This window comes from Ictidomys tridecemlineatus, chromosome 8 (assembly GCF_052094955.1).
Source record: "Ictidomys tridecemlineatus isolate mIctTri1 chromosome 8, mIctTri1.hap1, whole genome shotgun sequence".
Taxonomy (NCBI): domain Eukaryota; kingdom Metazoa; phylum Chordata; class Mammalia; order Rodentia; family Sciuridae; genus Ictidomys; species Ictidomys tridecemlineatus.
Window position 1 is genome coordinate 124,254,026 of NC_135484.1, and position 24,180 is coordinate 124,278,205.

General features: G+C 40.0%; 1 protein-coding gene and 1 pseudogene across 1 annotated transcript; one reads left to right on the top strand and one right to left on the bottom strand.

Annotated features, from left to right (window-relative positions):
• Nucleotides 1-285: 285 nt before the first annotated feature.
• On the bottom strand, nucleotides 286-3,905 carry LOC101966768 (patr class I histocompatibility antigen, A-126 alpha chain-like). Its single transcript, XM_078020393.1, has 8 exons — nucleotides 3,696-3,905; nucleotides 3,125-3,394; nucleotides 2,632-2,907; nucleotides 1,753-2,028; nucleotides 1,509-1,625; nucleotides 1,070-1,102; nucleotides 883-930; nucleotides 286-724 (listed from the first exon to the last, which is right to left on the bottom strand). Exons 1-7 carry the CDS (start codon nucleotides 3,766-3,768, stop codon nucleotides 887-889), a joined length of 1,089 nt encoding a protein of 362 aa, XP_077876519.1. The 5' UTR covers nucleotides 3,769-3,905; the 3' UTR covers nucleotides 286-724; nucleotides 883-886.
• Nucleotides 3,906-15,102: 11,197 nt separating this feature from the next.
• LOC101977140 (poly(rC)-binding protein 2 pseudogene) lies at nucleotides 15,103-16,957 on the top strand (annotated as a pseudogene).
• Nucleotides 16,958-24,180: the final 7,223 nt, after the last annotated feature.

Consider the following 24,180-nt stretch of genomic DNA (forward strand, 5'->3'; position numbering starts at 1 on the left):
CTCAGGTCTCGTCCTATGTTAACCCAGTGGCCTGATGCCCTCTTACCCATGGTCCTGGAGATAGGACCAGCCCTGGTTGATGCTACCTGTCATCAGAGGTCCTGTTGGGATGAGGTTCAATTGAATGGACAAGGACTAAGGAGCAGTAAAACTATTCCACCTGAGAGTGACCACAAAGGCCCAGGATGGACTGAGCACAGACTAGGTGCCAGCTTGTCCACCTGCTGGAGCTCCTTTCATCCTTCTCCTGCCCCCACCTGCAGCAGACTCAGCCCAGCAAGTGGATTCTGGAAGGTTTCAGGTTTTATTTTCTCTCAGAAATTATAGGAATCCTCTTCTCATTTAATTAACCCATCAACATATTTTGTGGCACAAATTTGAAATATAATCAATATCCACATTCGATTTTCCAAAAGGGAAGAAAGACGCTACAATTCAGAGCAACATAAAGCTAAATCAGGAATGAAGACATCCCAGCCCCACATCAGCTACAGAGGAAAGTTGATTGAGAAAGAGAACATTGTGGGGAGGGGTCCTGGTGATCAGGGATGCACTCCTCTCTCCATTGCCTCACATTATGATTGTAGGAACACAGACACAAAGACACAATCAGATGCCAGCTGCACAAAGAGTAGCCAGGAACTCTTGAAACTGCAGTAGAGAGCAGGAAGAGAACTGAAGAAATCCTGTACTGCTCAGTCCCTCAGATGGCAGCTGTCTCAAACTGTTAAAAAAAAGTATTATGAACAAATTCAGATCACTCATTGTAATGGAGACACTCTGAACAACCCATTAAAGACCCAAAATGTCACAAATCCCTGTAACTCAAAAGTCTCCTCCTTCCCCAACCCCTCTCCATCTTCTGGCCCTCCAGGGCTTCACCTTTTTAAGCATTAAGAGACACATCAGAGCCCTGGGCACTGTCATTACCTGAGGAGAACAAAAAAAGAACCTGGTCAGACCCCACAGGAGATGTGGCTAATGGAGGAATTATGGGATGGATGAGCTCTGCATCGCTTCCCACTACACTAACCCATGAGCCTCAGGGATCATTGTTTTTCATACTTACAGGCAGCTGGAATATAGGGCCCTTTTTTAACTCCTGTGGGAAGAAAACATACTGTGAAAGAGCAGGTTGAAAACAGGTGTTAGAGGTACCCCCTAGTCCTGGACACTGGGGAAGTCTCCAGAACTGTGACTGCAGAAAAGGATCAGGAGACAAGAAGTAAATATATGGGTAAGGATGGAGCTAATTACTCTTCTGAGTTCTGTCCTCAACAGAGAAATTCCTCTCCATCCTCTAAATGCTGGATATCAGGTCCCTGTCACCACAAACATCAAGAGGATATATTTATCCTTCAGTTTCTATGTGCTTTACAAAAAGTAAACAGGGTCCAATTTGGGTAATGACACAGGTAGATATTACTTCTCATGAACAAGGCAGGACATTTCTATCAGATACTTGAAACCACCAGTGGGACAAAAATCAGACCCTGCACTTTCCCTACCTGTGTTTTTCTTCTTCCACATGACAAAAGCAACCACAGCTCCAGTGACAGCAGTTCCAAGGAGGACCAGGCCAGCAACAATTCCCACGATGGGGATGGTAGGCTGAGGGGGTGGCTCTGGGAGAGGTAGGGATGTCAGTTGAGGAGCCCTGATCCCCAGCTCTCAGCTCTGATCCTGCTGAGGGTCTCCAGAAAGCCTCCTGCTTTCCTGACAACAGGCTCTGTGCCCTCATCCCCTCCTTACCCCATCTCAGGGTGAGGACCTCAGGCAGCCCCTCATGGTGCACATGGCAAGTATATCTCTGCTCCTCTCCAGCAGGCACCACCACAGCTGCCCATTTCTGGAAGTTTCCATCCCCTGCAGGTCTGGTCTCCACCAGTTCCATGTCCTGGGTCTGGTCGTCTCCCTCCCGTTGCCAAATCAGGGTGATCTCCTTAGGGTAGAAGTCCAGGGCCCAACACCTTAGAGTGACGTATCCTTCAGGGCTAGGGTGGTGAGTCACATGCGACTTTGGAGGGTCTGAGGGAAAGAACATGGAAATTCAGACATTTTGGCATTTCCTCATGGGCCACTGAAGCAGTGCTCACATGACCATCCTGATAGTGGACAACACGATTGGGGTGGGGAGAGAGCACAAAACCTAGACACAAGCCAAGACACAGGCTTCTCACATAATCTATTCCTTGGAAAGTTCTAGAACCAGGCTGAGAAAACCCAGTGAAAGAGGGTTTAGGTGTCTGAGAGGGAGTACAGATTTTGGTCTGGATAGAGGCTGAGACATGTGGAAAACCTGGAGTCAGATCTCCAAAGACACTAGGTTGGAATGGACCTGACAATGTGTCCTTGATGCCAAGGCTGCTGCCAGGAAACTGTGGTCAGGTATTTACTGTCTTTCCCATCAGTCAGGGAGAGAGAGAGAGAGACGGGATCCCTCACTTGTCCTGAGACACAGTGGCCTCAGATTCTCTCTAGTGCAGCATCTGGGGGTCCAGACCCACTCACTCCCCTCTGGGCAAGGAGTAAGAGGTGTCCTAGTGTGGGCACCATTCTCCTCCCCTCCTTGTGGGAAGCTGGAGGAGGGACCTACAGGAGATCAGGCAGGTGTCCTGAAGCCCCTCATACCTGTGCGCAGCAGCATCTCCTTCCCTTTCTCCAGGTATCTGGCGAGCCACTCCACACAGGTGCCCTCCAGGTAGGCCCTGCGGTGCTCCGCAGCACCGGACTCCTCCCACTTACGCTGGGTGATCTGAGCCGCCAGGTCCGCCGCGGTCCAGGAGCGCAGGTCTTTGTTCAGGGTGAGGTAATCCGCGCCATCGTAGGCGTACTCACTGAACCCTTGGACTAGGCGCCCGTCTGTTCCCACCTCGCAGCCATAGGTGCTCTGGTAGGTGTGAGAGCCTGTCCCCGCCCCGAGGTCAGCCGCGGCCCGCCCCGCCCATCCCGCGGGTTTTTCCCTAAACCGAAAATGAAACCCGGACACAGTCCCCGCGGGCGCCCTCTGGATCGAGGGTCTCGAGTCCCTAGGCCTTGGGGTGAAGCTCGGCCTGGGATCCCTGACGACCATCGTGAGGGACGTGAGGGGTCGCGACCTCCGACTGAAGCCTGAGTCACTCACCGCCCGCGCTCTGGTTGTAGTAGCCGCGCAGGTTGTTCAAACCCACTCGGTAATACTGTGCGTTGCCCTTGGCAATCCGTGTCTCCCGTTCCCAATACTCCGGCCCCTCCTGCTCTATCCATCGCACCTGCGGCTCCATCCTCGGTGTGGCGGCCTCGCTGTCGAAGCGCACGAACTGCGTGTCGTCCACGTAGCCCACGGAGATGAAGCGGGGCTCCCCGCCGCCGGTCGGGGACATGGCGGTGCGGAAATACATCAGGGAGTGGGAGCCTGGGGGCGGGAGCCGCTGAGACCCCGCGACCCCTCCTCCTGGCGCCTCAGCCCCGGGTTGACGAGGCCAGGAGGAGAAGAGAGGCCTCAAGAGACCCTAAGGGTAACGGGGGGGGGGGGACGCGGGAGGAAAGGACATAGGGGCGGGAGTGGAGCGTCAGGAGGAGCCACACCACTCCAGGGAGGGTCTGGGCCACGGGCGGGGAGGCGGGGACGCAGCTTTCTAGGGTCCTGTGTGCTCTGGGGACGTCCCCTCATTCCTTTGACACAGAGGCTCTTTCTTTCCTGATCCCGCACTCACCCGCTGAGGTCTCTGGCAGGGCCAGGGCCCCTGAGAGCAGCAGGAGCAGCGTTCTGGGTGCCACCACCAGCATCCTGCAGCTCTGTGGAGATTCTGGAACTTGGCAGGTGAGGGGGGACTTTAAAACCGCGGTGACCTTGATTGGCTTCTTTAGGAGCAAGACACTCTATGGGAGTGAGTCCTGGGGTGGCACGGGGAGTGTCCAAGAAGAATGGCTGTAAGGAAAATAAAAAGTGACCAAAGCAAAGTGCAAAGGCCAAAGCAATTGCTGCTGGCCTGAGCTGCTAGCTTTATTTATATCCATAGGTTACTTAGGCCATTGATAGTACATACTGTGTTACTAGGCAGGTTACTGACTTAGCAACATTATTCAGCTTATTCATCAGTTACATAATTAGTTGCAGTGTGCAATGATAGGAACTTTGTAGCTCTCAAGAAAGTCCATTGTATAAAGTTACTGTTACATGAGCAGGGTTAGACTCTGTGAAACATCTTGGTTCTCTAACAAGGGAGTTCCTTAATTTCCAGGAGCTGTGCGCCTGAGATCAAGGTCTCCAGGCCTCCTAATGGAGGACATTGCTATAGCAGTCACACATTCTGTGTCTTTGCGCAGAAGTTTTCCCAGCAGCCAGGCATTCTGGGTCTTTGCATAGAAACTTCCTAGCCACCAAGCATGTCACAGTCATAAAGCTACCTCAGTCCCAAACACAGAACCCTTACAAACGACCTGACCCAGGTTGGGAGAAGAAGTGAAACTCCAGGGAGACCAGAAATTCCCAGTTGCTCTGTGTCCACACCCCAGGCACAGCTGTAGACTCTGAGATCCATGACCAGGGCTGGGACTTTGGCCTGAACACTCCTCTGTAGTAATCATTCTTTGTCTCACTGTCCCTTGACTCCTTGTAAATAAGCAGTTCTCAGACATTTTAGTTTCAGGATCTTTATATGCTCTTAGAAAGTAGCATGCACTCCAGAGTAATCATGTCTATGTAGATTATGTCTATCAGTATTTGCCCTATTAGAAATTAATTCCATCTTTAAGATATTCATAACTAATTGCATGTTAATAGAAACAGTAGTTTTCAAGAGAAATAACTGTTTTCCAAAATCAAAATATGTAACTGAAAGACTGGTTCATTTTACTTTTTACAATTTTAAAAGTCCCTTTCATTTGTCATTAGAGAATGCTAGATATTCTTATGTTCTGCATTTAATCTGTGACTTAGACTGAAATGAAAAAGAAAATTTGCAACCTCAGAGTGATATTTAGGAAGAATGATTTTAATAATGTTTTCAGTAACTGTGGTTATTTTTCTTTGATACTACACTAAATTGACACAAGTGTTAGTTTCTTAAAGGTTCTTTGCCATATAGATCCCAAAACATAGGCATTGAGTAGTTCATATTCTGTTGTATTAAAGTCTGTGAGTGTGTCTTGCGTGTTGAATGGATTTTGTGGTAATGCATCATATTTTTTAAAGTCATGCACTGTTTGCCCATGTTATGTAGACCTTCTAGTGTTAACATATTTAAGTGTCAAAAATCAAGAGGTCAATATGTTGATATTTCCACAGATTTCATCAGAAAGTGTTATAGGTACTTGAAATTCTGTCGGGTTGATAATGGTGGATGCAAGTTTTCCCAGAATCTGATATACTCTTTAGAGCATACATTTTATCATTGAAAATATTACTGTCTGTGGATCCTTGTGAAGGGGCAGATTCAGTTCATTTTTTAGGATGCTGGCCACATACTGAATTCTAAAGAATAGTTTCTGTGTCCTTCATTCTTTTAAGCAGGAATAGTATTTCAGAAAATGGAATGGTGTAACTCATCACATGGCTTTTGTTGATACAAACACCATACTTTCAAATGTAACAGATGTGCTTTATGTCTACTTTCAATTCTATGACATAAGTGTTTTTATAATGTGAATTCTGGGATGGCAATTTAATAAAGTTAATAATTTTAACACTTCAACTAGGACATATTTAAGTGAATTTGCATGTTTTCCCTTCTGCTGTTATAAGGTGCTCAAGAATACAATAACTACTATTGCTGTTTGGTGTCATAGCTTTCACTTTGCCAAGTTTTACTTTGGTATAAGTAATGTTTTAATGATATTATAAATATATATATATATATATACATCTTTAAATATTTAACATATACAAATGATATTAAATATGCAATGATATTATATATAATATATATTAAAATATATAATATATATATTATACACACACACACAGACACACACACTGGGGATTAACTCAGGGGCACCTGACCACTGAGCCACATTCCCAGCCATATTGTGTATTTTATTTTGAGACAGGGTCTCACTGAGTTGCTTAGTGCCTAGCTTTTACTAAGGCTGGCTTTGAACTCACAATCCTCCTGCCTCAGCCTCTGTGTTAGAATCTTATAGGTATGTGCCACTGCACCTGGCTATAAAAACATTTTTGATCATATGGATCCTGTGAAATATTTTGAACATCTCTAAGGGTTCCACAGATCACATTGTGAGAACTGCTGCTCTGAGTAAACTGTGGAGAGATCCCAACTGGTCCCAACTTCTTTGCTTGATTCAATGTCACTGCTCTCAGTAATTGTTTAAAACATATTTTAAAAATGGTATTTTTGAACAAGTAATGGAATTTTGCACAATTATGTGCAAAAGAAAACAAAAAGAAGTTCTTAGAAATTAAAAACTAGTCACATAAATGAATAATTCTGTAGATGATTTGGACAATTAAAATAGTATCAGAAAAGAAGTAGTATAATTGCAAAAGTAATGGTAATGAAGACAGAAAAACTATAAGAGCACAAGGATATCAATAAAAGATTTTCAATAACTGAAAAATATGAATTCCAGAATAATTGAAAGTAAAAAATGATTTTAAAATCTCAATGAATATTCTCAGTCTTTTCAGTTCCCCCCCAAATTACATTTGAATTGCCACAAAAATGAATGAAAACAGACTCATATCAAGATACACTGCAATGAAATTTCAGAAAATACATATAAGAGACCCTGAATATTTCAAGAGTCAGGTAAAGCAACTTTTTGAGCTAGAAAATGTTGAAACAATCTTATGTGCATTCTAAGTGAAAATATTTTCAACACAGAATTCTGTACTAAGTTGGACTAAGCGCTAGAGTGTCCTAAAGATATTTTAGATGTTTAAGGTTTCTATATCTTCTGTGCCATGTTCCCATAAGATATGAAAGTGAGAAACAGAAATGATGGCGAAAACCAAGCAAAGGTGATATGTGAAATGTAGTTAATAGGGAGCCATCACAAGAGAGGGAAGCCAAGTGTGTTCCCCCATGAGGTGAAGGAGCACAAGGATATCAATAAAAGATCCAGGGAGTCAGCCTTGCTCCAGTTGTGAAGGCATCCAGGTTTGGCAGGACTGAGGGCTCTAGGACAGGAGTCTTCACAAAGACCAAGTTGGTGGATTCCTGGATATACTTGAATGTACTCGGGGAGACTGTGTTAGTCTATTTGGCTGCTCTAACAGGATACCACATATTGAGTAAATTAGGAAGAATAGAATTTATTTTCTCACCGTAATTAAAGTTGGAAGACCAAGTTCAAGGCACTGGCATCTGATTAGGGTCCTCTGCTGTTTCCTCATGTGGTAGAAGGTGTAAGGGCAAGACAGGCAGAAGGGGCTGATCTGTTTATGATGACTCACCCACCTCCCATTAGGCCCCATCTCCCCTCACCACCTCATTGAAGATCAAGTATCCAACATGTAAACTTTGGAACACACATTCAAACCATAGCTGAGACCCTAGAAAAGAGTTTGAGAAAGTTTCAGTAATGAGTACAACAGGAACTAAGAAAAAGAAAGAAGAACACTTTTATTAACTGCAGGGAAGTTAAAAATCAGTTCAAGGAAACAAAATAATGAAAGCTACAAGCCTAGATGTAAATGACACTTGCATAATCAGTATAATGTAAACAACATTGATCTAATCAAAATTATAAAATGACTTAAAAGGACAGGAGTATATGAAGCTCTCCACTAAAAGTGCCACTTGAAAAAGTAAGAAGGAGCCCTATTAGCATTCTATTTAGGGCCACAGACGTAGCAATAAAAGCATCAGGCAAAAGAAATAAAGGTGGCTGCCTCTGGGGTTCAGGAAATGGGGCTGCATGGAAGATTGGGGTTATCTGTCTTTATATCCAACTTTGTAGAAATATTTGTCTTTTAAATGCTGTCATGATTCTGCTAGAAAAACAAAAATTCAACTTTTAAAAAGGCAACATGAGAGAAAGGACCCAAATGTCACTCTATAAGGTGTATCAGAGTAATGGGGCAGTAATGGGAGAAACACATAGGATCAGATGGTGGATATTTATGGAGGAATTTGTTTTATTTACTGAATTTATTCATGTTTTTTTTAACAGGAGATAGCTGTAATATGGTTGATGCAGGAATGAGTGATCTATAGTGAGTGAAAGGTGATGATGCAGGGGAGGGAGGGATCATCTGTGGGAGACCATCTTCACAAGTGACTGAGTTTCTTCCTGCACTGGGTGCTGTGGCGTCCAGTCACAGAAATGTGGCAGGACTTTCCCCACCCTTCTTGGGTTCGAGAACGTGTCCGTGTAGAGGCATGTCTCACCACTATTCAAAGAACCCAATCACCTCATCTGACCTTGCAACAATGTGCCCCATGTCTTTCATTGGATGGGCTTTTCCCCCGAATTTTTAGTTCCCCAATAAAAGCCCACTCCCTATAGTGCTCCTGCTCTCTCACTAGCCTCTTCAGTGAAACCTCACTTCCCCCCTGGGGAGCTTGAGGCTGAGAGCTCCAGGAGCCAGCCTGGAGCTGGTTTAAAGGTAAAATTGTGTGTCTGTGTCTTTATTTCAAACTCCCTGAGTATTTTCACGCATGATTGAACTGTTCACCATCTGTGCTGGCCACAGACTAAAGTCACCCTTGTTTTCAAGTGCAGAGTTGGCTTGAGACTGCAACAGACCATCCATCATCACTGGTAGGACAGTTTCAAAGGTGGAGGCTATAATGGTTTTATGATGCAGTTTTTACCTGACTTCTACTTTTTTTTTTTTTTCTAGGTGAAAAGAGAAAGAATTTTGTCTCTAGGAGTGAGGAATAGGGAAGAGTACTGGGATGTGAGAAGGGAGGAGAAAGTGAGAAATTGCTCTCTGGGGTGGTGGTGGGGGGAACAGAGAGTCAGCTGAACTGGAAAGTGGCTTTAGGAGAGTGCAGTGCTGGGGGCCACTGAAGCCTGTGTTCATCATCTGAGGTAGAAAGAGGGAGAGAAAGAGAAATATGCAGCACTGAGGCTGTAGAAGGAGGAGGATAACAGACTAGAAGGAAATGCAACAAATTTTTCTTGTCTAGGTGAATGGATTATTTTTAACTTGTTATTTATCCTTGTGAGCACTTTAAAATGTTTCTATATCAAATATACATTAGAGTGGTACATCACCTAATGACAAGAAATGTGTTCTGATTCTATGAAGCCAGTATCACTGTGATACCAAAGTAGATAGGACACATGAAGAAATAAAACTATATATCAATATGCCAGATGAACATAGATGTAAAAAATCCTTAATAAAATATTAGCAATCTACATTCAAAAGCACATTAAGTGGACTGGGGTTGTGGCTCAGCGGTAGAGTGATTGCCTAGCATGTTCAAGGCCCTGGGTTTGATTCTCAATACCACATAAAAATAAATAAATAAACAAAAGCACATTAAGAAGATTATACTCCAAGTGTGTTCCACCCAGAAATTCAAGGTTGGCTCAGTATATGAAAATCAGTAAATGCAATATGTTATATAAATAAAATTAAAGACAAACATAACCATCTCAGTAAACCTTCAACAAAATTTTGTGCCCATTCATGTTAAAAACACTGAAGAAAGTAGGAATAGAGGGAGCTTGTGTCAACCTTATAAATGCTATAATGTCGGATGCAAAGCCATTGTCCTACTAAGTAGGGGAAAACCGAAAGTATTTTCTTTAAAAACAGAAAAAAAGGCAGAGATGTTCACTCTCACCTCTCTTATTCAATATGGTACTTGAAACTCTAGCCAGAGCAATTAAGTAAGAGATGGAAATTAAAAAGATAAAAATAGAAAAGGAGTCAATTATCCTTATATGATCCCAAGGGGGGGAAAAAACTTTTAGAGCTGTTAAATTCAGCAAAGTAGTAAGATACAAGATCAACAAACAAAAGTCAAGCTTTTCAAGACACCAATAATGATTCTGCTGAGAAAGAAATCAGAAAAACAATTCCATTGAATTGCCTAAATATAAATAAATAGATAGATGATAGATAGATGCCTTTGAATGCATCTAAACAAAGTGGTGAGAGACACGTTCAGTGAAAATTATAAAACAAGAAAAAAAATTGAAGAAGATTCTAGAAGATGGAAAGATCTCCCGTGATCTTGGATTGGAAGAATTAATATTGTCAAAAAGGCCATATTACCAAAAATGATGTACAGATTCTCTGCCAATCCCTGTCAAAATACCAATGACATTCTCAAAGGATAAACAGTCCTAAATTTCACATGGAAGAAGAAAAGACCCAGAATAGGTAAAGTAATTCTGAGATATTAACCAGATATTTGATATAGAATATCAAATCATACTGCAGAACTATCATAATAAAAACAGCATGTTATTAGCATAAAAACACACATGAAGACCAATGGAATAGAATGGAAGATTTAGAGACCAACCTGCAGAGATACAGTCATCTGATCCTTGACAAAGGTGCCAAAAACACAAGTTTGAGAAAACATAGATTTTAAACAAATGGCACTGTGAAAACTGGATATTCATATGTAGAGGAAAGAAATTGGACCCTATCTCTCACCTTGCACAAAAATCAACTGGAAGTAGATCAAAGACCTAGGAATTAGACCAGAAGCATTGCTACTGCTAGAAGCAAACAGGGTCAATGCTCCAACATGTTGGCAAAGGTACACCCCCCAAAGTTCAAGAAATAAAACCAGGCATCAATAAGTGGACATCAAATCAAAAAAGCTTCTGCACAGCAAAGGAAACTATTAAGAGCATGAAGAGAGCCTGCAGAATTGGAGAAAACCTTCAACAGATACTCTCTGACAAGGGATTAATATCCAGAATGTATAAAGAGCTTAAAACACTTGGCAGATGAAAGGCAAGTAACCGAATCAATAAATGAACAAAAGAAATAAGCAGACATTTCTCATAAGAAGAAATGCAAATGACATTTTATATATGTATACATACACACACACATATATATGTGTATATTACATATATATCAGAGAAATACAAAGCTTCACTGAGATTTCATCTCTCACTACTCTTAGAAGAGCAATCATCTAGAACACAAAAAATAAATGCTGGAGAGATGGGGGTGTATATGTACATTTAAAACATTGTTGGTGGGACTGCAAATTAATACAACCACTTTGGAAATCAGTATGGAGATTCCTCAAAAAACTAGGAATGGCACCAGTATGTGACCCAGTTATCCCACTCCTTGATATTTGTCCAGAAGAACTAAAATCAGCATACTTGATTGAAACATGCATACCAATATTTACAGCAGTACAACAGCCATGTTATAGAACTGGCCTAGGTATGTGTCAACAGATGAATGGGTATAAAATGTGTTACACATACAAAATGGAGTTTTACTCAATCATAAAGAAGAATACAATAATGTCATTTGTTAATAAATGGATAGAACTGGAGAAGATCATGCCAAATAAAATAAACCAGACTCAGAAATTCAAGGAATAAAAGTTGTCTTTCACATATAGAAGCTGGAGAGGGGGATAAAAACAGAATAAAGAGGAATCTTATGAAAACAGAAGGGAAAGCAATAGAGTAGAAAGGGGGGTTGAGAGGAAAGGAGGAGGGGAGGACACAGGGAAGTTTTGGGGAATTAAATCTACCAAATTATGCTCTGGCCATGTGCAGGTACCCCACAATGAATTGCTTTCATATATAAGTATACTGCACTAATTTAAATACTAAATAACAATAGAAGAGAGACCAATAAAGTAGAGCAAGAGCAGAGGATATAAATAGAGTTAGAAAGAGGGAGGAGGAGAGAGAAAGGGGAAATAGTGAGGAATGTCACTAATTAAGTTACATGCATCTAAGATTATGGCATAATGAATCTTACTACTATGTATAACTTTATTGGATCAATAAAAAAAGAGAAGTGTGGTGTTAGGTGATTTCATCATTGTGCAAGCATCCTAGAGTGTATTTTCACAAACCTAGATAGCATGGCCTAAGACACACCCAGTCTTAGTGCGTAATTTGGACATAATCTGCCAATGGTGTTGTTAAGGTCTGTAAACAAGTCAAAATAACACCTGGTATTTTGCCAGGGGAATGTTAGAGTTCGTAAACAAGTCTGGATGGTGCCTGGCAAAATGCCAGAGGGAGTGGTTTGAAAAGTAACAAAAGCAAGCTATTAAGTGTGGAGATTCCTTATTGGTTGACTGATGTATCTAGTTTATGCTAATTAAGATAAGCTGTGCAAAATGTATAAATACCTCTGTTGTCCTACAATAAACGGCTTCCACTCCTGCTGTATCAACGTACACAAGTTATTCGTCACCCCCCCCCCGTTAGTTTGTTGCAGCTGGACTGCGGCATGGTGTCACAAGTGTAAGGGATGTTAAATGTATTTATTTTTGAAAATAGGATTAATGCCCAAACAAAAAAAAATTCAAAGGTAAGAGTATGATGCAAAGATTTATAGATGACAGATAAGTGCATGAAAAGACAAACAATGTGAGTACTCATCAGGGAAATGCTCACTGAAACAATATACCATTACACACTTATGAATGTGGGTAACATTTTAAAAACCTGGCAATATCACAAACTGATGAAGACACAGAGCAACGGGAAATGTCATTCTTGCTGGTAGAAATGCAAAATGCTACAATCACAATGGGAGATATTTTCTAGTAGCTCTAAACAGATGTAACTCAACATGGACCAAGGACCTAGGAATTAAACCAGAGACTCTGCATGTAATAAAAAAAAGTAGGCCCTAATCTCCATCATATGTAGGCCCCAACTTCCTTAATTAGACTCCTATAACACAAGAATTAAAACCAAGAATCAATAAATGGGATGGATTCAAACTAAAAAGTTTCTTCTCAGCAAAAGAAACAACCTGTGAGGTGAACAGAGAGCCTACATCCTGGGAGCAAATTTTTACTCCTCACACATCAGATAGGGCACTAATCTCTAGGGTATATACCCCATTTGATTCAAATGTATGATATGTCAAGATCATTGCATTCTCATGTGCAACTAGTAAAAAAAAGAAAAAAAATTTAAAAAAAGAACTCAAAAAGCTAAGCACCCCCAAACAACAACAACAACAACAAATGATCAATAAGTGGCCCAGGGACCTGAACAGACACTTCTCAGAAGATGATATACAATCAATCAACAAATATATGAAAAAATGTTCATCATATCTAGCAATTAGAGAAATGCAAATCAAAACTACTCTAAGATACCATCTCACTCCAGTCAGAATGGCAGCTATCATGAAGACAAAAAACAATAATTGTTGGTGAGGATGTAGGGGAAAAGGTACACTCATACATTGCTGGTGGAACTGCAAATTGGTGCAGACGATATGGAAAGCAGTATGGAAATTCCTTGGAAATCTGGGAAAGGAACCACCATTTGACCCAGCTATCCCTCTCCTCCATCTATACCCAAAGGACTTAAAAACAGCATACTACAGGGACACAGCCACATCAATGTTTATAGCAGCACAATTCACAATAGCTAAACTGTGGAGCCAACTTAGATACCCTTCAGTAGATGAATGAATTTTTTAAAATGAGGCATATATACACAATGGGATATTACTCAGCAATAAAAGAGTAGCATTTGCAGGTAAATGGATGGTGTTGGAGAAGATAATGCTAAGTGAAGTTAGCCAATCCCCCCCCCCAAAAAAAACAAATGCTGAATGTTTTCTCTGATATAAGGAGGCTGATTCATAGTGAGGTAGGGAGGGGGAGCATGGGAGGAATAGACGAACTCTAGTTAGGGCAGAGGGGTGGGAGGGAAAGGAAGTGGGCAGGGGATTAGCAAGGATGGTGGAATGTGATAGACATCATTATCCAAAGTTCATGTATGAATTGGTGTCAGCATACTTAATTTACAACCAGAGATATGAAAAATTGTGCTATATATGTGTAATAAGAATTGTAATGCATTTTGCTGTCATTTATTTTTTAAAAAATCATTAAAAATAAATAAAATAAAATGCAGTTGAAGGTTTAAAAATAAATAAACAGACTTGCTGTACAACCTAGTGATCATACCCCTAGTTCTTTGCTCTACTATTTTGAATAATTCTGTTCAAATAAAAACTGGCATGCAAATGTTTATAGAACTTTTAAGAACATGTTTAAGAACATCTCATAAGTGTGGGCTGCACATAGTGACTTCCAAAGAAGCATGGAAAAAGGTGAACTAAAGAAGGAGCATCATGGGCTGCAGTTATAGCTTAGTTTGTATAGTGCCTGCCTTGCATGCACAAGGTCCCGAGTTCAATCCCCAGCACAAGGGAGGGAGGGAGGGAGGGAGGGAGGGAGGGAGGGAGGGAGGAAGGAAGGAAGGAAGGAAGGAAGGAAGGAAGGAAGGAAGGAAGGAAGGGGAAAGAAAGAAAGAAAGAACAGAGGGGCCATCACAGGGAGAATCCTGGATATCTGTACCTTGGCCAGATGAATGTTCACACCATCAGGAATGAGTCAAGTGGGCACAGTATGCCCTTGACATGCTGTGTTGAGTGGTATTTCAGCTCTGTTCTCTGTGTTGAGTGGCATTTCAGCTCTGTGGTCTCCTCAAATACACATCTCTGCCAACCAAACTCAAATCAAGGATCATTCTGCAATATTCCTGAGGAGCACTCCTCAAAAATATGAAGGTCAACAAAAGAAAAGGAAATCTAAGAAAGTGTCACGCCAGAAGAGCCTTAAGGAGACACGATTGCAACTAAATGCAATGTGGTATCCTAGATGACATTATGGAACAGAAGAGGATCATCAATAAAAGCTAATGAAATCCAAATAAAACATGGAATTTTTATGCAGCTGAGTAATAATTTATCAATATTGCTTTAATAGTGTGATATGCATGATCATAATTAAGATGTTAAAAATAGGGGAAACTGTGCAGTCTACAGGCACTCTGTTATTTTTACCTTTTTCTAAATCTAAAGGCATTTTGAAGAATATAGTTTTATTCATTTTGAATTATTTTGGCGGTATGGGGTATTGCACCCAGAGGCACTCTACCACTGATTTACATTTCCAATCCTTTTCCTTTTATTTTGATACAGGTTCTTGTTAACTTCCCAGGCTGGGCTCCAACTTAGAATCCTCCCACTTCAGACTCCGGAGTAGCTATAATTACAGGCATGCACCTCCATGCCTTGCTGAAGTCTATATTTAAAAAGGAATAGTTGAGAAAGGAAGAGTTTGCAGGAAGATATATATGAATGAAATACATAAATATACATATGTATAAATGGAATATATAAATATATATTATATATGAATTAATTATTTATATAATTACCTGGGAAACTGAAAGAAGAACCATTACATTTATATGTTCCCAGTTTTGTTTTGTTTTAAGAGAGAGAATCTTTTTTTTTTTTTAATAGATGGACACAACACAATGCCTTTATTTTATGTGGTGCTGAGAATCGAACCCGGGTCGCGCCCGTGCTAGGTGAGCACTCTACCGCTCAGACACAATCCCAGCGCCGATTTTTATTCAGACACTGGAGAAAGGGCTTTGAAAGAGAAGATCTGAGAAGTCTGCAAGATTCCATGTAGGAGTGGTCTCCACAGCAGTGTACCCTCTGTAGATCAGCCATCTCTGCCAAAGTCCTTCCACAGCCTGGTCCTCTCCAGAGCTGCTCTGGCAGCCTCGGAGAGCCGTGCAGTTGCGCCCCCGTGAGGCTGAGCACGAAGACTTGAAATCGCATTTCCAGGGCTCACTTGGGAGTGAGTTTCCCTAGGCTTGCAGCAACTATACTATGCCCACAAGTTTTTGGCTTTCACCCCACAAGTGACCAAACATTTGACCACTCAAATTCCAGCTCCCATAACACTGCTCAATATGTATACTAGTATAATTCAAAGTGGATTAAATGTTCCTCTCACCATTTGGCTATTTATGCTTGGAAAGGAAGTTGGCAGTATCATTGGAAAAACAGGAGAATCAGTTAAAAAGATGTGTAAGGAGAGAGTGCATGTATCAACAGCTCAGAAAGGAATTTTCCTGACAGAATTACCACTTTGACTGGACCCACTAATGCCATCTTCAAAGCCTTTGTTATGGATCCTTGACAAACTGGAAGAGGACATCAGCAGTTCTATGACCAATACAGTAGCCCACTGGTCACTCTGAGGCTGGTGATTCCTGCTACCAGTGTGGCTCTCTCATTGGAAGAGGTGGTTGCAAGATCAAGGAAATATGAGAGAGTAATAGGGGCTCAATTCCAGGTGGCAGGGGATATGCTCCCCAATTCAACTGAGTGGGCCATTACTATTGCTGGCATTCTGCAGTCCATCACTAAGTGTGTCAAACAGATATGAGCAGTCATGCTGGAGTCCCCCATGAAGGGCATGACCATCCTATAACAGGGCCACGTTTTTAAATTCTCCAGTCATTTTTGCAGGTAGTCAGGACAGGACAGGTACAGCACAGGCAGCGACAGTGCAATCTTTCCCCACACCACCTGGTTGTTGTGTCTCAACCCTGACCTGGACGGACCATCTCTAGAGACCTACACCATTGAAGGACTGTATGCCACCCCACAGCCATGTCTGACCAAACTGCACCAGTTGGCAGTGCAACAGTCTCATTTTCCTATGAGGCATGGCAACACTGGATTCAGTGGTCTGGATACATCTGCTCAGACTACTTCTCATGAACTCACCATTCCAAACAACTTGATTGAGTGCATAATCAGCATCAGGGTGAGATCCATCAAATGTTTGGGACATAGATCAAAATTGTGAACCCAGTGGATGGATCAAATAATAGGTTACTATCATTGAATCTGCTGCCAGCATTATCCTGGCTCAGTATCTTATCAACATCAGGCTTTCCTCCAAGAGGGGTGGCATGGGAAACAGATAGAACAGTGCAGACTTATCCTTAATCACTTTCTGCTATTTACCACCATCACTCATGATTCACCTGTGTACTTTCTGAACAGTCAGCAATTCCAGGTTTTAAATAGTTTGTAAATTTTCAGCTTTGAAACACTTTATCATCCACTCATGATTTTTTAAATTAAAACATTTTAATTCCTTTGTTCAGCTGTTAATACTGAGATCCATATTTAGTTTTAAAAATTTCTCCTTTCTTTGTTTTTGGAAGTTTTTTGGCTCATGAATTTTTCTGTTTGTCATGGAAATGTAAGAGTGAACTATTAACATATTTCAGTTTATTTCTTAATTTCAGGAAATTTTTTAAAAAATTAAAAGATGGAATGGAGATTGTTCTTTGTGAATAGAAACCAGAATCCACAGTGATTCATGTGGGTTTTATTCCTGTTGTCTTTCTGTTGTTTTGTGACTTTTTTCCCTTATAGAACCCTTATTGGGTTTTGAATAGAAGCCTTTATTGCAATTAAGATATTTTCTTCTGTTCACCATTTCCATGTTTTTTTATTCACCCTTGATCGTTCTTCCAACAACACTGACATAGTTGTCCCTTGTAAAACCTGTACCCAGATTGAGGATTAGACTTTCCTAGAATTGTAAAATAGGTGTACAGTTCCATGATCAGAGGGTGCACATATGTATATACATAGAAGCAGTTGATCTGTATCTGATTGGGATTCACCTTCAAGAGAATATCTGTCTCCTTGTTCAAGCTTGCATATTTTAAAACTTAAGCCTCTTGTTTTTTTTTAAATGCTTATCAATGTGTGTCCACTGACATAACCTGTTGTTAGTGTGCCTTCTTTGTCTGGCCTGCATATTTTAAAAAGGCCTATGCAGAACATTCAGGAACCAGCAAGGGGGCAAATGGAACTGGTGGGGCTGAAGCTGGACCTGGAAGCTAGCTAGAGACTGTTGCCACCTCTGAGTAAGCATGTCTACCATCCCAACTGAATTTTGCATCTTCTTCCATCTGCCAGGATCTCAAATCTGTTCCTAAGTCTAAGCCCCTGAATAACACCCTTTTATTTCCCTTTCTTGCCTCAAGGCTCTGAGTTGCAATGTGTAACAGAAGAGCTAAGAGTCAACATATTGCCCATCTGTTATGGTTTGGATCCTGAATGTCCCCCAAAAGCCCAATAGACAAAGGTTTGGTCACAATCTAATGGGAGGTGGTGGAACCTTTAGTAGGTGGAACCCAGTGTAAGGAAGTTAGTTATTAGGGGTGTACCTTGGAGAAGCTACTGAGACCTCAGACAACTCATCTTTCTCTTTGTTTCCCTGCATCATGAGGTCAACAGACTTCCTCTGCCACATGTGCTGCTGGTGTACTGTGTCCAAAGCAATAGGACACAGTACTATAGACTGACACCTTTGAAACAGTGATCCAAAATAAAATGCTTTCCAGATTTATTGCACTGTTTGCAGTCCCACCAGCAATGTATGTTTGTGTGCCTTTTCACCCACATCCTCACCAATACTTATTGTTGTTCATATTCTTAATAGCTGCCATTCTGACTGGAGTGAGACGAAATCTTAGAGTAGTTTTGATTTGCATTTTCTCTAATTGCTAGAGATGTTAATTTTTTTCATATATTTGTTGATTGATTGTACATCATCTTCTGAGGAGTATCTATACAAGTCCTTTGCCCATTTATTGATTGGATTTTTTTGTGTTAAGATATTTGAGTTCTTTATATATCCTAGAGATTAGTGCTCTATATGATGTGCATGTGGTAAAAATTTGCTTCTGTTCTAAGGCTTTCTCTTCACCTCAGTAACTGTTTCTTTTGCTGAGAAGAAGCTTTTTAGTTTGAATCCATTCCATTTATTGGTTCTTGATATTAATTCTTATGCTCTAGGAGTCTTATTAAGAAAGTCAGGGCCTAATCCTACATATTGGAGACTTGGGCCTCCTTTTTCTCCTGTTAGGTCTGTGGTCAAATTCCTAGGTCCTTGATCCATTTCAAGTTGACTTTTGTGCATAGTGAGAGATAGGGTTTTAATTTCATTCTGTTTCATAAGGATTTCCAGTTCTCCCAGCACAATTTGTTGAAGAGGCTATTTTTTCTCCAATATGAGATAACTGTAATTATGTGGGTTGGTCTCTATGTCCTCTATTGTGTACCATTGGTCTAAAAGTCTATTTTGGTGCCAAACTATGCTGTTTTGTTGTTGTTTTTTGTTGTTGTTGTTGTTACTATTGCTGTGTAGTATAGTTTAAGGTCTTGTATTGTGATGCCATCTGCTTTACTCTTCTTGTTAAGGAATGCTTTATCTATTCTAGGTCTCATTTTTCCAGATGAATTTAATGACTGATTTTTCTATTTCTGTGAGGACTGTCAATGGAATTGCATTAAATCTCTATAGTGCTTTTGGTAGATGGCCATTCTGACAATATTAACTCTGCATACACAAGAACAAGGGAAATTTTTCCATCTTCTAAGGTCTCTTTAATTTCTTTCTTTAGCATTCTGTAATTTTCACTGTAGAGGTCTTTCATGTCTTTCATTAAAGGTTTTTTTTTGGGGGGTGGCTATTGTAAATTGGGTAGTTTTCCTCATTTTCCTTTCAGAGGATTTGTCACTTTTATGTAGAAATGTCTTTGATTTATGGGTGTTGATTTTATATCCTGCTACTTTGGTGAATTCATGTATTAGGTCTAGAAGCTTTCTGGTGGAAGTTTTTGGGTCTTCTTGATATAGAATCATATTGTCAGCAAATAGTGGTAGTTTGAGTTCTTCTTTTCCTATCTGTATCTCTTTAATTTCTTTTGTTCTGTCTATGCTCTGGCTAGACTCTCCAGAACTATGACAAATAGAAATGGTGAAAGAGGGCATCCCTTCTTGTTTAAGTTTTTAGAGGGAATGCTTTCAATTTTTCTCCATTTAGAATGATGTTGGCCTGGGGCTTAGCATAGATAGCTTTTACAATTTTGAGATAAGTTTCTGTAATCCTTAATTTTTCTAGTGTTTTGAACATGAAGGGGTGCTGTACTTTGTCAAATAATTTTTCTGCATCTATTAAGGTGATCATATGATTCTTATCTTTAAGTCTATTGATGTGATTAATTGCATTTATTGATTTCTGTACATTGAACCAACCTTGAATCCCTGGGATGAACCCCACTTTAACATGGTGCCCTATCTTTTTTACATGTTTTTGTATTCAATTTGCCAGAATTTTATTGAGAATTTTTGCATATATGTTCATTAGATATATTGATCTCAACTTTTCTTTCTTTGATGTGCCTTTGCCTTGTTTGGGGGTGCCGCAGCCCAGCTGGGTGGGCAAAATAACCCGGGGGTGACAAAAAACTTGTGTAGATTGATACAGCAGGAGTGGGAGCCGTTTATTGTAGGACAACAGAGGTATTTATACATTCCACACAGCTTATCTTAATTAACATAAACTAGATATAGCAGTCAACCAATAAGAAATCTCCACACTTAATGGCTCACTGGTGCCACCTCACAAACCACTCCCCCTGGCAAAATACCAGGAGCCATCCTGACTTGTTTACAGACTCTAACAGGGGGATCAGGGTGATATTGGCCTCATAGAATAGTGTGAAAGTGTTCCCTCTTTTTCTATTTCATAAAATAATTTGAAGAGTATTGGTATTAGTTGTTCTTTGTGGGTCTTGTAGCTCAGCTGTGTATCCATCTGGTCCTGGGTTTTTTCTTAGTTGGTAGGCTTCTGATGGCGTCTTTATTCATTGCTTGAAATTGATCTGTTTAACTTGTGTATATTGTTCTAATTTAGTCTGGACAAATCATATGACTCTAGAATCTAATTTGTTGATGCCTTTGATATTTTCTATTTTACTGGAGTATAAAGTTTCAAAATAATTTCTAATTATCTTCTGATTTCTGTAGTGTTCATCCTATTTTCTTTTTTATCACAAATGTTAGTAATTAGTGATATATTCTCTCTCCTTTTCTTAATTAGTATGGCTAAGGATTTTTCAAATTTTTTCAAAGAACCAACTTTTTGTTTTGTCGATTTTTTCAATAGTTTCTTTTATTTCAGGTTCATTGATTTCAGTTTTGATTTTAATTATTTCTTGTCTTCTACTACTTGGGTGTGGTGAGTCATTCCTGCGGACTGTGGTCGCCATTACATGATGGCGCTGGCTCCGCTGTGGTCTGTGAAGGACAACTCCATATCAGAGAGAGTTGGCGTATTGTCAACTCCTTATCAGAGAAAGTTGGCGTGTCGTTCTCTAGCACCCTGTGAGAAGGGTCCACGTGGCAGCTTCGCATTGGGGTTCGCGGTGCTTTATTAAGGCTGGGAGGGGCATCCAATTATTATTCCGGGGATTAGAAGAATTATTAGAAGAATATCAAGGGCCTGAATAAACTGCTGAAAGAAGATTCCTGAGTCGCGTCTTCCTTGCGGGCAAGGGGGCCGTGACACTTGGGGTTTGTTCTTCTTTTTCTAGGGCAATGAGATGCACTATTAGGTCATTTATTCATTGACTTTTTCTTCTTTTAAGGAATAAACTCCGTGCAATGAACATTCCTCTTAGTACTGCCTTCATAGTGTCTCAGATATTTTAATATGTTTTATCAGTGTTCTCATTTACCACTAAGAATTTTTTAATCTCCTTTTTGAGATATTTTTCAACCCATTGTTCATTCAGTAGCATATCATTTTGTCTCCAGATTTTAGAGTAGCTCTTATTTTTTATTTTATCATTGATTTCTAATTTCATTCCATTATGGTCTGATAGAATACAAGGTAGTATCTCTACTTTTTTGTATTTGCTAGGAGTTGCTTTGTGGCATAATATGTCATCTATTTTAGAGAAGCATCCAAGTGCTGCTGAGAAGAAAGTATATTCACTCATTGATGGATAAAATATTCTATATATGTCAGTTAGGTCTAATTTATTGATTGTATTATTGAGTTCTATATTTTCTTTGTTTAGCTTTTGTTTGGAAAATCTAGCCAGTGGTGAAAGAGGAGTGTTGAAGTTGCCCAATTTTATTGTGTTCTGGTCTATTTGACTCTTGAACTTGAGAAAAGTTTGTTTGAAGAATGTATGCTCCATTGTTTGAAGCATATATATTTATCATTGTTATGTCTTGTTGATGTATGTTTTCCTTAAGCAGTATGAAGTGTCCTTCTTTATCCCTTTTGATTAACTTTGGCTTGAAGTCTATTTTATTTGATATGAGCATGGAAATTTCTGTTTGTTTCCACAATCCATGTGAGTGGTATGTTTTTTTCCCAACCTTTCACCTTCAGTCTATTGATGTCTTTTCCTGTGGGATGAGTCTCTTGAAAGCAGCATATTGTTGCGTCTTTTTTTTGTTTTTAAATCTAATCTGCCAATCTATGTCTTTGGTGAGTTTAGGCCATTAAAATTCAAGGTTATTATTGAGACATGATATGTATTCCCAGTCATTTTTATTTTGACTTTTTAACTTGACATGATTTCTCCTGTGATTGGCTTTTCCTTTAGTGTAATACATCCATTTGCTGATTATTATTGTTGTTTTTTATTTCCTCCTCATGGAATATATATTTTGCCAAGGATGTTCTGTAGTGCAACCTTTCTAGCTGAAAACTTTTTAACTTTTGTTTATCCTAGAAGGTTTTTATTTTATCATCAAATATAAAGCTTAATTGTTCTGTGCCATCTGTGACCTGAGTGGACAGCTGAACTTAAGATCACTCGTGTGAATTGCAGGGACACCAAATAAAACACAGACACAATTTTCCTTTACACAAGCTTTAGGATGGCTTCTCCACTCTTGTCCTCAGAGTCCCCAAAAGGGAGAGCAAGAGAAAGTCATGAGAGGCTGGTGAGAGAGAGAGAGTAAGCACGTTCGGAAGTGAGCTTTTATTGGGGGGACTCTTGTTCTTTAGAAAATTCTATCCAAAAAAAAAAAAAAGGTCAGAAGGGCAGGGTTACAAGGGACAGGTGAGTATAACTTAACCCTTGTGGGTGACACCTATACCCGAGAACCCACCTTGCTATCCAAGCTGGGACAATGCCCAAGTCACCATGAAATGTAGTAATTGTTCAGAGCCTCCTGCTTTAGGACTGGAAAGTGTGTGGTCATTCAGAGAAACTCCCCAGGGTGCTGGGTATACGATTCTTGGATGGCATTCATTTTTTTTTTCCAGAGCTTCCAGGGTCTTTTAGCTTTTGGTGTATGGCTTGAGAATTCTGCAGATATCCTAATTGGTTTTCCCCTTATGTGTAATCTAATTCCTTTCTACTGTGGCTTTCAAAATTCTCTCCTTATTCTTTGTGCCAGGAATCTTCATTATAATGTGCTTTGGTGTGGCTCTGTTGTGATTTTGTACATTTGGTGTCCTGTAAGCTTCTTGTATTTGATTTTCCAATTCATTCTTCATGTTTGGAACATTTGCTGATATTATTTCATTGAAGAGATTGTTCATCTCTTTGGTTTGGAACTCTGTACCTTCTTCTATCCCAATAATCTTAATTTGGTCTTTTTATGTTATGCCATATTTCTTGAATGTTCTGCTCATGGTTTCTTACCATCTTCACTATGAGGTGAACATTCTTTTCAAGATTATTTATTTTGTCTTCATTATCTGATGTCCTGTCTTCCAAGTGATCTGATCTGTTGGTGATTCTTTCAATTGAGCTTTTAATTTGGTTTATTGTTTATTTCATTTCAAAGATTTCTGTTTGTTTTTTAAGAACCTCTGTAACCTTATGGAAGTAATCTTTAGCTTTCTGTATTTGCTTTATTGAAATGATTTTTGCTGAATGTGTTTGCTTTATGATATTATCCTTTAATTCACAGAACATTTTAATTATGTACATCATGAACTCCTTCTCTATAATTTCTTCTCTTATGCTGGCCATGGATTCTGATAATGTAGTATCTTTTGTTTGTGGCACTTTCTTCCCTTGTTTTTTTTTTTTAAGTTGTTTGTGTGTCTTTTCTTCTAGCACTGTGGATCTGAGGTGTGACCATTTTTACCCTACAGGCTTATAGTGTCCCTTCAGGGTTCCAATACCTCTTTTTTAAGGGGAGAACAGTGGTAACAGATCCCAAAACAAACAATATACAACCTTACACTAAATAGCTGCTATTAAGACATTTATGGTTTTGTCACATTATACAGAAATGGTGAGTTTTATTATTATCTATGATATAAACAGTAGGTTTGCTAAAGGGTCTGCAGTTCTGCTGGTGAACAAAGAATCAGGGGTGAGGTGTAGGATGAGGTGTTGAGGGGGTAGGAAGTAAGGATATAGAGTTATTAGATC